Raw genomic sequence first — 11,375 nt, 5'->3', positions numbered from 1 at the left:
TTCTTGGAAATTGGCGTTATCTTTCGCGAAACACGATTTTAGACTGAGAAAAGCATATATTTAGTTAACGTTCGCGTAAGCTCTCCTCTTAATAAATTCAAAACTTTTCGGTTGAAGTATCATCACTGAATAAAACCGTACGAAACGAAAGTATCTGCATAAATACAATAAAATTATTCATGGTATTTTTCTCGCAAACACGCTTAGCGGGTTATAACGAGGAAACACTAGTTTTTGTCGACTTCGATTCCGGGAAAAAAAAACGCTAGGGCTCTTAAATTTTTAATTTTGCGGTGGACAGTTCTGTTTCACGGGTTGTTATTAATATATGCATCCGTGCGAATCGGACGCACCTATACTGACTAATAGTATGCCATAAGACCTCCTGGGTGGTTATTAAAGTGTTTGGCCACATTCGTCATATTCCATCATATTCGCCTTTCCTTTTCCCGACTAACCGGCCGCCAAGATGAATTAGAAACTTAAAAGCTACTCGCAAAATATGGTGGCTGTTAGAAGCTTTCTGCTACCTCGGAAACTTCAAAGACTTGGAAAGTTCATCTTTATAGGCGTCATATTATCGTTGTCAATCGGTTTTTTTGTCTTCAATTTTTCTGAACAATCGACGAGTCACAATTTCCGTGTTGAAAGTAACAACACTGAAAACGACAGACTGCCTTCAAAATCCTTACCGGGCGCCCTGAATATTCACATCTGGCGAAGTTTGTGTGGCTCGCAATTACCAAATTTGCGGCAATCTTTGTTTTTTCCTCGATACCCCGATGAACGTTGAATGAAGTTTATTAACGGTTTTCAAATTGAAGACAACACTGTGGACTATGGTCGACAGATCTTTGGCTTCGTGCGTCCACCAGATAGCGGCTTATACCGCTTTGCAATAGCCTCTGATGACGAATCGGAGTTATGGCTCAGTCGGAGTGAAGATCCTAACGAAAAAGAATTGATTGCACGGGTGTTTAAGCAAGGTGCAAGCGCATGGACAAGGATGAATGAATTGAACAAATTTTCTGATCAAATGTCGGAGCACTTGAAGCTACGCGAGGGCAGTAAGTACTACATAGAAGTTGTTCACAAGCAAGGTGTTGGAAATGGGTTTGTGCAAGTGTTTTGGAAGAGTTTTAAAGACACAGATTTCCAGTTAATCAGTTCAGATTACCTATCTTCGTATACGGATAATACCGTTAACGTGAGCACAAGAAGATTTGTTTTACATAGTGTCTTTTCAGGTCGTTATCGTCAAAACGCTGAGCTAAAATCTAAAACAACAAGTCGCCAATCCTTACAATTTTATTTCCTTCCTCTCATCCCTAAAGACGATTATCTCCCTTGGTGCGATTACAAGACTAGTTTTGTGTTAAACAGTACAGTTAAAGCCAACCAAGGCCGCAGAATGGTTCATAAATCCATGTCCAGCGTCTTTCCCGCCGACGATACAAACATGGGTGCTGCCGATCAACGACCCGAGAGCACCTGGCCTAACCAAGCCGCTGAAAGGGCTACAATTCAAGCAGTTGTGGATAAGATAGTCACATCGCTGCGGATGAAAACCTCCAAGTAAGTTAAAAAGTGGATTCCAGTGTTTTTTTTAGGCATGAAAATACTGAAAATACATGCAATAACATAATTTCTTCGCGGGCTAGACTTTTATCAGTACTTTTAATCTACAAGAGCAGACAACTCTTTTAGACAGATTCTCGCTAGCTTTGTTTTATCCTTAAAGTTGTCTTTAAGGTTTAGTTGTTGTTTAAAAAGAAATGAATCAGGGAACATTTTGAGTATCGCTGCAGCAAAATTGAAGCTATTTGTTTTACTCGATATTTGGTTTATCTCGAGGTATTATTAGTCTACCTTGGATTTTGCGATAGCTTTAACGGCAATTTTTACGAAACATTTATTTAAACACTATTAATATGTTTTTTTTACATACATATAGATGTTTTATTCGTCGCTGAATACAAATTCCAATAGAATAAGCCACGCCTTTCTCAGAAACGCCATGCAGCCAAAATTCTCGGAAAAGGCCGCGTACGCACGCCGCCTAAACAAACAAAAATTTCTTTTAGTAAAATTTGATAATTGATTTGTCTCAGTTCATAAAGAAACCTCAACCAACGTATAGCGTTAAGTCTGGAGTCAAGCTAATGTACTTTAGACTGTCCTTTTACTCCTATGATCCCCCCATCTGTTACGTCTATGGGCATGTAATTTTATATCGAGATCGATATCCGCCATATTGGTTGCGGAAAGAGAAAACCCTAAAAAATATATAACTGGTACCTAGGCTTCTGCATCAAGGCTTTTACGCTCTAACCCGCTCGTTTCGACGCTCTCCGTTCTAACGCCCTGGTTTTCTCATTTATATTCCTCTTATTTGATTTATTTTTAATATTCTAATATATTATTGTCTTGTAAATCTATCTTCATTTGACACCTCGGATAGTAAATCTGTATAATTTATCATTTATTCGTTTGGATCGAATGCATCTGGTCTCACTTATGAGATACAATAAGTATGTTGATGGATACTTCTCTACCAATGTCTTGCGGTGGCTGCATTTTCGCAAGGGTTGCTTGAGTCGCCTTTTTTTTCTCACTCTCAACTGAACAAAGCTAACGCCTAGAGCATGGAATAATGGCAGGTTATGGAATAATGATTTTATTATTGAGATAAGTTTGAAAAAGTTGCCCAATAACTTGACTTGTTAGCTCCACATGCCGTTATTTTTTTTTATGAAAGCGCCGAAGTTGCGTAGAACTTAGAATAATTTTTACAACAATACTGAAACTAAAGCATGGTATGAAGAAAATAATCAGACATAATAAGAAATCAGCTGAAATTGGTCCATTTAAGCTCGTTTGCCCCCCTCAGAAATCACGTGCGTAATTTGCATTATAAAGCGAAAACAGACATGGCGGCTAACGTGAAAAAGGTCAATTGGCTGATTATGCAGATTATGTTGCGCTTTGCTGGCCATAGACGCTACTCGCAGCATGATGTTTTGGCTGCTCGAAGCTTTCTACTATCGCGCATAATTAATTCTTGAAAATTGGTTTTATCTTTCGCGAAACACGCTTTTAGACTAAGAGAAGCATATATTTTTATTTAGTTAACTTTCGCGCAAATTCTGCACTTAACAATTATAAACTTTTCGGTTGAAAGACTCTCTATTACGATGATTTATGATGATTTAAGTATCATTAATCAAACCGTACGAATTTAACGAAAGCATCTGCAGAAATTCATACAATTAAATTAAATTATTCATGATATTTTTCGCGCAACACGCGATTAACAAGGGAACACTAGTTGATGTCGACTTCGATTCCGGGAAAACGCTAGCGCTCTTAATTTTTTAATTTTCCAATATACAGTTCTGTTTTACGAGTTTTTTTTAAAAAATATACATCCGTGCGATTCGGACGCACCTGACTAACATTAGATGAAAAATTCTCATTGGAAAACTCTTCGTTCCCCCCCCGGTTGTTATTAAAGTGTTTCCTATTCGCCGGCTAAAGATTGCCTCCCCCAACCGGCCAGCTGGAACAAGCCACAGGCCTAGGATTCATATGAACCTTAGAAGCTACTCGCAAAATATGGTGGCTGTTCGAAGCTTTCTGCTACCTCAAAAATTTCAAAGACTTGGAAAGGTCATATTTATAGGCGTCGTATTATCGTTTTCAATCGGTTTGTATGCATGTCTTCAATTTTTCTGAACAATCGGCAAGTCGCAATGTCCGTGTTGAAAGTAACAACACTGAAAACGACAGTCTGCCTTCAAAGTCCGTACCGGGTGCTACAAGACTATGGTCGACAGATCTTCGGCTTCGTGCGTCCACCAGATAGCGGCTTATTCCGCTTTGCAATAGCCTCTGATGATGAATCGGAGTTATGGCTCAGTCGGAGTGAAGATCCTAACGGAAAAGAATTGATTGCACGGGTGTTTAACCAAGGTGCAAACGCATGGACGAAAAAGAATGAATTGAACAAATATCCTGACCAAATGTCGAAGCACTTGAAGCTACGCGAGGGCAGTAAGTACTACATAGAAGTTATTCACAAGCAAGGTGTTGGAAATTTGTTTGTGCAAGTGTTTTGGAAGAGTTTTAAAGACACAGATTTCCAGCTAATCAGTTCAGACTAACTATCTTCGTATACGGACAATATCTTGAACGTTAGCGCGAGAAAAGATGTTTTACATAGTGTCTTTTCAGGTCGTTATCGTCAAAACGCTGAGCTGAAATCTAAAACAACAAGTCGCCAATACTTACAATTTTATTCGCTTACTCTCATCCCTAAAGACGATTATCTCCCTTCGTGCGATTACAAGACTAGTTTTGTGTTAAACAGTAGAGTAAAAGCCAACCAAGGCCGCATAATGGTTCATAAATCCATGTCCAGCATCTTTCCCGCTGACGATACAAACATGGGTGCTGCCGATCGACGACCCGAGAGCACCTGACCTAACTATTGTAAATAAGCGGGACTAGGGCCGATTTTGACCTGCGAGGTCTGAGTCTAACCAAGCCGCTGAAAGGGCGACAATTCAAGCAGTTATAGATAAGATAGTCACATCGCTGCGGAAAAAAAACTTCCAAGTAAGTTAAGAAGTTGATTCCAGTGAATTATTAGGCATGAAAATCTATGCATTAAAAACTCTGATCTTCGCCGGGGGCTAAATCTACAAAGACAGCTCATTCAAACAGGCTCCCTCTGTTGTGTCAAAAAAAAAAAAAAATGAATCAGGGAACATTTTGAGTATCACTTCAGCAAAATTGAAGCTATTTGTTTTACTCGATATATTCAAACAGCCGTTCTTCGCGGCTTCTTTGCTCTCTACAGTACATGTACAAAGCGATTTTTTGTTATCTCGCCATATTATTAAACTATTCTTAGGATTTTACGACAGCTGCTACAGTCAGTTATTTTTATACGAAACATGAATACCATAATAATAATAATAATAATCATTTCTATAGCACTATTTAGCTAGTCTTTCATAGCGCTTTACAATCACTATGCTAAAATATAAAAATAAAATATAAAAATACCTAACTAAATTAATCTATTGAGCTAAAATATCTATACATGCAGAGAGTGAAGTTTTAAAAGTTAAAAATTTAAAAACTAAAAATATCATGATTATTAGCAGAAAAAAAATGCTATATTTTACATACATGTAGATGTTTTATTCATCGCTGAATACAAAATACAATAGAAATAAGCAGGGCATTTCCTAGAATCGTGCCCCACCTGCCAAAATTCTCGGAAAAGGCCGTGTATATGTTTTATTCATAGCTAAATACAAAGTCCAATAGAATGAGCTACACGTTTCTCAGAAACGCCATGCAGCCAAAATTCTCGGAAAAGCCCGCGTTGGCACGCCGCCTAAACAAACAAAAAAAATTTTCAGTAAAATTCGCTAATTAATCTGTCCTCATAAAATAAACCGCAGCCAACGTACCAATCACCGATTCGAAAGCTTACTAGAAAAGGAAATAGTGGACAAAGATATTTACGCTTGTTGTTTGGCAAGGAGCCCACCCCCTTTGAACTCGGTCAAAATGGCGGCTTCAAAATTATAAGGATTTGTATGAAACTTTAAAGGAAAAATCATATCGACAGAAAATATAATAAAAAACTAGTAACGTTCACATTTCACATCATATGTTGTCTGTGTGATGTTTCTTGACTGATTTAAAGCATTGAAACCCTATTTAACCGATATTTTTAATTTTAGTTTACTCCTACCTAATTTAATGCGAGGGTGAACACTTCCATCCTCGGAGACCCAGGGGCAGTTAGTGGGGTGAGGGAAACAAGGGCACTAGTCGAAACTTTTCCTTCCCGAGCAAATTCTTTGCGAACAAGCAAGACAGATATGGCGAGCGAACTGGCTTTGTGTACATATTTCGTATGAGAACACACCAAAAGGACTGTAGTCAGGCTGGTCGCCGATTGGGCAGAATAATACAAAGGGAATACAAAATATTTTTCTGCCCAATCAGGAGGCAGTATTCACAGAGCTTTGTGAACTGGTCTGGTAAGACTCTTTCCCCAGGGGCACTTTCAGTCAATACAACTTTTATATGCTGATTTTTTCCTTCGCAGTTTCGCGCTATTTTCTACCCGCATTTTCGCGTTTCCCTCGCCCCACTAACTGCCCCTGGCTCCATGGATGGAACACTTCTGACCAATGATGGATAGAAACAAGCCAAAAAATGCTTTTTATTTAATCCGCTCACTACAAAGCTTTAGAACAGTCAAGAAACCTCACAGAGACAACATACGGTATGGGAGGATGTAAACTTTACTAGCGGTTTATTATATTTTCTGTCGTTATAAATTAGAAGCCGCTATTTTTACCCAGTTGTAGAAGCGTGAGCCTGGGCTCCCTGTGGCAAGTTGATTAAAATAATAATTTTGCTCCTCTTTCCGTTTAGGAATTACTTTTTGAAGAGAATTCATAAAGTGACGCAAAAATCAGATCCAGTTCATGGCGACCGTTATTCCGTTGATCTGGAGCTCGGTCTAGACTACACCGATCAGTCGTTTCGCCTGTCAGAGCACGTCTATGACGAAAAGGTTGGCCACCGCTTGTGTTTTCCAAGAGGCATGAACTGGAAAAACAATGCTACAGTGTACTTCATACTGCCGGTCAAGGACCAAGGAAGATGGGTTTATCATTTCATCAATGAACTCACTGTTGCCAGCTTATTAACCGGTAATAAGAACTTCCACGTGATGGTTGCCGACTTTGAAAGCCAGGATATTGACATGGCTAAGGCATTTAATACTTCACTTCTCCGCAGTAGACATACAATTGTTCCATTGAAAGGCAAATTTTACAAGACGCTAGCGTTGAACGAGGCCGTTGAACGTGTTCCTAGTGCGCATGATCTTTTGTTTCTGTTTGATCTTCATATTGATGTGCCCATAGACATCATGGACAGCGTTCGAAAGGTGAGTGTGTGGTTACTTCATGTTAATTAATTCTACTTATGTTTATTAAGTCACGGTCGTCGTCAGTTTTAGATTGAAAATATTGACATAAATTACCTATTTGTGTGTTCCTTTTTTGCATTAACTTTGCTAATTCTTACACGCTCATTGGTCGAGAGCTATGATGAATGGGATTAAAGACGAACTTAACCTGCAACTCAACGCAAAACTACTTTAAAATTTCAGTAAACGCGAGATGTGAAATGCGTGAAGTCTTCGGCTTCAGGCAAAGTAGTGAGCTTACAAGCGCGCACTTTCGTGTTGATTTTCCAGTTATTTTTTTCTGAACATTCTCGATGTTATTGACAAACAAGACGCTCAACCACATTTTTTCTGGTATTCACTCTTGAAAATCATAGAACTGGTGCATAAAATGTTTTAACATTTTAAGTTATTAAGACGACTTTGCAGTAAAACCACTTTCCTACGGCCGGTGGTTCCACTTAAGGTGGATTTCCACCGACGCGTAATTTTTTACGTGCGTGAAAAAATTAGAGACAATGTATGAACGGCTTGCGTACACGTTTACGCAGGCCGTTCATACAATGTCTCTAATTTTTTTCACGCACGTAAAAATTTACGCGTCAGTGGAAATCCACCATTAAGCTTTACAAATTTTACGACGTAATTTCTCCGGTCAATAACAATATGAACCATGGCAAAGTGTGGTCGAGCAGACTGGATCAGCCTGCCAAGCAATATTATGGATTGAACTGATTGAAGAAATTATTATCAACGGTTTGTGATTCATTCTTCTTATGTTTGTAGAATACGATAGAGGGACATCTAGTGTACGCACCCATTGTAGGACGTCTGCGATGTGGTAGCACTTTTGTTGACCATCGAGGTTACTGGGAAGGAATTGGCTATGGTCTTCTAAGTGTATATAAATCGGACTGGGTACGATTTGGAGGTGAGAAAATTAAATACCAATGCAATGTCGCTCTTTTATACAACGTTCGCCAGTAGGAGTTTGCAGCTTAAGCTGCAATGGTTTGGAGGTAACATCGAAACCTAAATTTTGGTAATTTCAAAAAGGCGTCGATTACGGGAGGTTTTCGGATTCTGATCAGTAGGGTGGCACTATTTTAGTGCACTTTCAGTAAGTTTACCAAAGGGTCTTGATAGCACAAGTATTGTAAATATTTTTAAAAACACAACAACGTTTTTCAGTTTTCGGAAAAAGTTTCGATGTTACAAACATCATTATGCATCAGCCATAATGAATATATAAGGTTTACAGAATGATCGTTATTATATACCTGATTGAGGAAACGTTGACCCGTGAAAAGCACAAACCATGAACGATTAGACCGAATGGGATTCTGGGTACACAGCATTGGTAAGCTTAGTAATGTTCAATTTATTTATAATCAAGGCATTTTTTTCTTTGAGAGCGTTGAAAGCATGATTTATGCAACCTCTTTTATTATTATGTTTATTCTGTCACAGAAGACGATAACTTTTTCCGATTTCCCAGTCAACATTTGGGTCGTATCGTATATCGTTTATACTTTTCACGGGTCAACGTTTCTTCAATCAGGTGTATACATGTATGTAACAGCATATACAACAAGCCTTTACAAATTCAAATTAACGTAAAATGCAAACTTATTCAAACAAACCAATAAAAATTTAGAAAGGAACAATAGTGAAAAACCACTAAGCTGAAATAGAAACATTTTAAAGTGCAACGATAAATTGACATGCTCAACTTGTTTGTTGAGTTCTGGATTTCTGGATTTAACTGTTGTGAGAAAGTCATAGCATAATCCATAATTTTAAAACTAGAGGCATCACAAATGTTTTTACAATGCCTTAAACAATTAGGATTTTTTAACAAATGGGAATTTTTGTCCCGAAAAAGATGTTCATTAACACGTGTGTGAAAATGCCTATTGGTTTCACCGATATAACGAGCTCCGCAGCTCACACACGTAAACTGGTACACAACACGTTATCTTAGAGACTCGGGAACAAATTAAAATCCTTATGACTAAACATACTGCTTAGTTTGAATGGAGAGAATATAACTTTTCCATTTAAATCTTTGCAATAATTTTTCAGGGAAGAAAATTTATTCTATCATTAATAAGAAAATTGAAAAGCGTTGTTGTGTTCTTAAAAATACTTTCAGTGACGTTTCAATAAGTAATTACTTTTTTTTTTTTTCTTTTTAGCCTTTTCAGTTTAGGGGGTAGTGGTGGGCCGTGCCTTTTTCTGCTCTTTTTTGGTGTTGCTACCTATATAGCTATACCATGTTGTTAAAAATTCCTCTTTTGTTTCTTAAGGTATGAACAATGAGGATTTCAAATACAAATGGGGCGGAGAGGACTGGGATCTACTGAACCGCGTTATAAACGCGAAGCTGGAAGTTGAACGAATCAAGCACCCAGGCCTCTATCATCATTATCATACGAAGCAGAAAGCTTGGAATTAGATTGTTAGTAACAGAGTTGCATTTTCGTTAGTTTATGTTATCTTTAATACGGAATTTATTGAAAACCACTCGTCGAGGCTGTTGTGTTATAACTTCTACTTGTTTTAAAAACCAACCCTAGAACTCCAAGAGGAAGATATCAACCGAATTCTTGAAAATAGGAATTATGATCATATAAAGCGTATTTTTGAAACAAGAAAAGGTACGACAGGCTTGGAGAGAACTCGAAAACGCCCCCCTTAATTTTTTCCTGTTGTTATTTATTTCGACCCCTTCCATCCATGACCAAAGACACTCGTCGATAGTTTTTGTTAACTCTTTCTGGACCATAATTTAAAGTGTTTTGTGGCACCGAAATGTTTTGTTGTTGTTGTTGTTTTTGAAGTTACACAAGATCCCAGTGCGAGTTACCCCTTTAAGGGAATTTAGTATACTTTCAGAGGTAGTTCGAAGAATTGGGGCATTCTGATTGGTCGAGAAACTCGGTTTATGAGACTATGATCACCCCGCGAGAGGTGATCAACTGAGGAGGAGTTAAAGAAAGCTAACATCAGCTGGAACGCAGCCGAGCAGGCGGCAGCAAATAGAGTTCGGGGTGAAACATTGTTGACGCCCTTTGCTCCATGAAGAGCCTAAAGAAATAAGTCAGCAAGTCAATAGTCAGTCTTGAACTGTAAATATTTTACTTCTTTATTTCGATTTCATTTTTTGAATAAGAAGTGAAGCTGGCGAGAGTATGACTAACCCATTTGCCAAATCTCTTGTGAACGAAACAAGGGCTACTTCCAGGTTACAAATGTACGGCAACTGTAATTTTTCAGTTAAAAAATAGAATAAACCACAATTTATTTGATAGTAATCATTCTGTTTAATGGTTCAAGACATTGAAATCATTTTGTGATAAACTCTACAAAGTGACTCTATGAGCTATTTTTTATGGTATTTGTGATCCACGGGAGAACGGCTCGCACATCAGCCTCTCCTTTGTAAGTGTCAGGGTCAGCACAACTGCGACTTGACCCCCAGCTGTGAACTCCCTCTAAATACCACCGCCCGTTTTGTTCATGCACCGCTGGTCCACCCGAGTCTCCTTGGCAAGTTCCGTGGCCTTCTTGAATGCCGACTGCAATGAACTCCGATATCGAGGTTGGAAAACGCTGGATTTGATCAGACGGGAACAAGAATCGGATCACGGATTGGATCACCAAAAAGGAACATACAAGAAAAATAAATAATTAATTAATACAGTATAACCTCGGTAACTTAAGCTCTGAAGGGAATCGAAAAACAGTTCGAGTTATCGGGGGCTTTAGTTATCGGTGTCGATTACATATTCTATTATTGATAAGTAACTGATTTTTTAGCACTTTAGTAAACAATATTGTTGAAATTGAATACTACCGTAATGATTCGATTTAGCGCCCGGGGCGCTTATTTACTTTTGGCACCTCAAGGGAGGGCGCTTATTCGAGACAGGGCGCTTATTCGGGACAGGGCGCTTATTTAAGTTTTTTGAGAAACAGCCAAATATTCAAAACAAAACTTTAATAAATTTTAAAATAACTAACAATAACAAAAACTGTAACAGTAACAAATTGTTAAAAGTTCAGTTACTTTTAAAAGAATTGTTCATTTTAGCAGTATACATATACATGTACGGTACGGTGAATGTTCATGAGTTTATATATTCAACGTTGATGACTTCAGTAGGGGCAGTTTTCCACAAAAGGGGTGCTTATTAGAATAGGGGCGCTTATAACAATGGAGGCGCCTATTAGAATGGGGGCACTTATTGGAATAGGGGCGCTTATTGGCAAAAACACATTCAAAGGGGGGCGCTTATTCGGAAGGGGGCGCTTATTGGAAGGAGGGCGCTAAATCGAATCATTACGGTATTACGAAAGGAACTATAGT

General features: G+C 38.3%; 2 protein-coding genes and 1 pseudogene across 3 annotated transcripts in view; 2 read left to right on the top strand and 1 right to left on the bottom strand.

The window, feature by feature from the left end:
* Positions 1-353: 353 nt before the first annotated feature.
* LOC144659871 (beta-1,4-N-acetylgalactosaminyltransferase 3-like) lies at positions 354-10,274 on the top strand. Its single transcript, XM_078520393.1, has 4 exons — positions 354-1,575; positions 6,463-6,982; positions 7,790-7,934; positions 9,313-10,274. The coding sequence occupies exons 1-4, from the start codon at positions 794-796 to the stop codon at positions 9,459-9,461; spliced, it is 1,596 nt and encodes a 531-aa protein (XP_078376519.1). The 5' UTR covers positions 354-793; the 3' UTR covers positions 9,462-10,274.
* LOC144660973 (beta-1,4-N-acetylgalactosaminyltransferase 3-like) lies at positions 3,753-4,657 on the top strand (annotated as a pseudogene). The gene is made up of 2 exons (XR_013572179.1): positions 3,753-4,491; positions 4,547-4,657. The product of XR_013572179.1 is annotated as a beta-1,4-N-acetylgalactosaminyltransferase 3-like (transcript).
* Positions 10,275-10,361: 87 nt separating the features above from the next.
* The window catches only part of LOC144659873 (chymotrypsinogen B-like), an 18,066-nt gene continuing 17,052 nt past the window's right edge, over positions 10,362-11,375 (bottom strand). Inside the window, exon 6 of the mRNA XM_078520395.1 lies at positions 10,362-10,618. Within this exon, the coding sequence (XP_078376521.1) occupies positions 10,382-10,618 (237 nt within the window). The 3' untranslated portion in view covers positions 10,362-10,381. The remainder of the gene's footprint in view (positions 10,619-11,375) is intronic.

Source organism: Oculina patagonica, chromosome 7 (assembly GCF_052425735.1).
Source record: "Oculina patagonica isolate OP01 chromosome 7, crgOcupat, whole genome shotgun sequence".
Classification (NCBI taxonomy): Eukaryota; Metazoa; Cnidaria; class Anthozoa; order Scleractinia; family Oculinidae; genus Oculina; species Oculina patagonica.
This window is presented reverse-complemented; position numbering and strand designations above follow the sequence as displayed.

What these genes read in the sequence shown, in the direction of transcription:
- LOC144659871 (XM_078520393.1), top strand. Translation starts at nt 794, where the DNA reads ATGAAGTTTATTAACGGTTTTCAAATTGAAGACAACACTGTGGACTAT. An exon ending in CTGCGGATGAAAACCTCCAA is followed by an intron (nt 1,576 to 6,462) that starts GTAAGTTAAAAA and finishes CTTTCCGTTTAG; the next exon opens with GAATTACTTTTTGAAGAGAA. An exon ending in TCATGGACAGCGTTCGAAAG is followed by an intron (nt 6,983 to 7,789) that starts GTGAGTGTGTGG and finishes TTATGTTTGTAG; the next exon opens with AATACGATAGAGGGACATCT.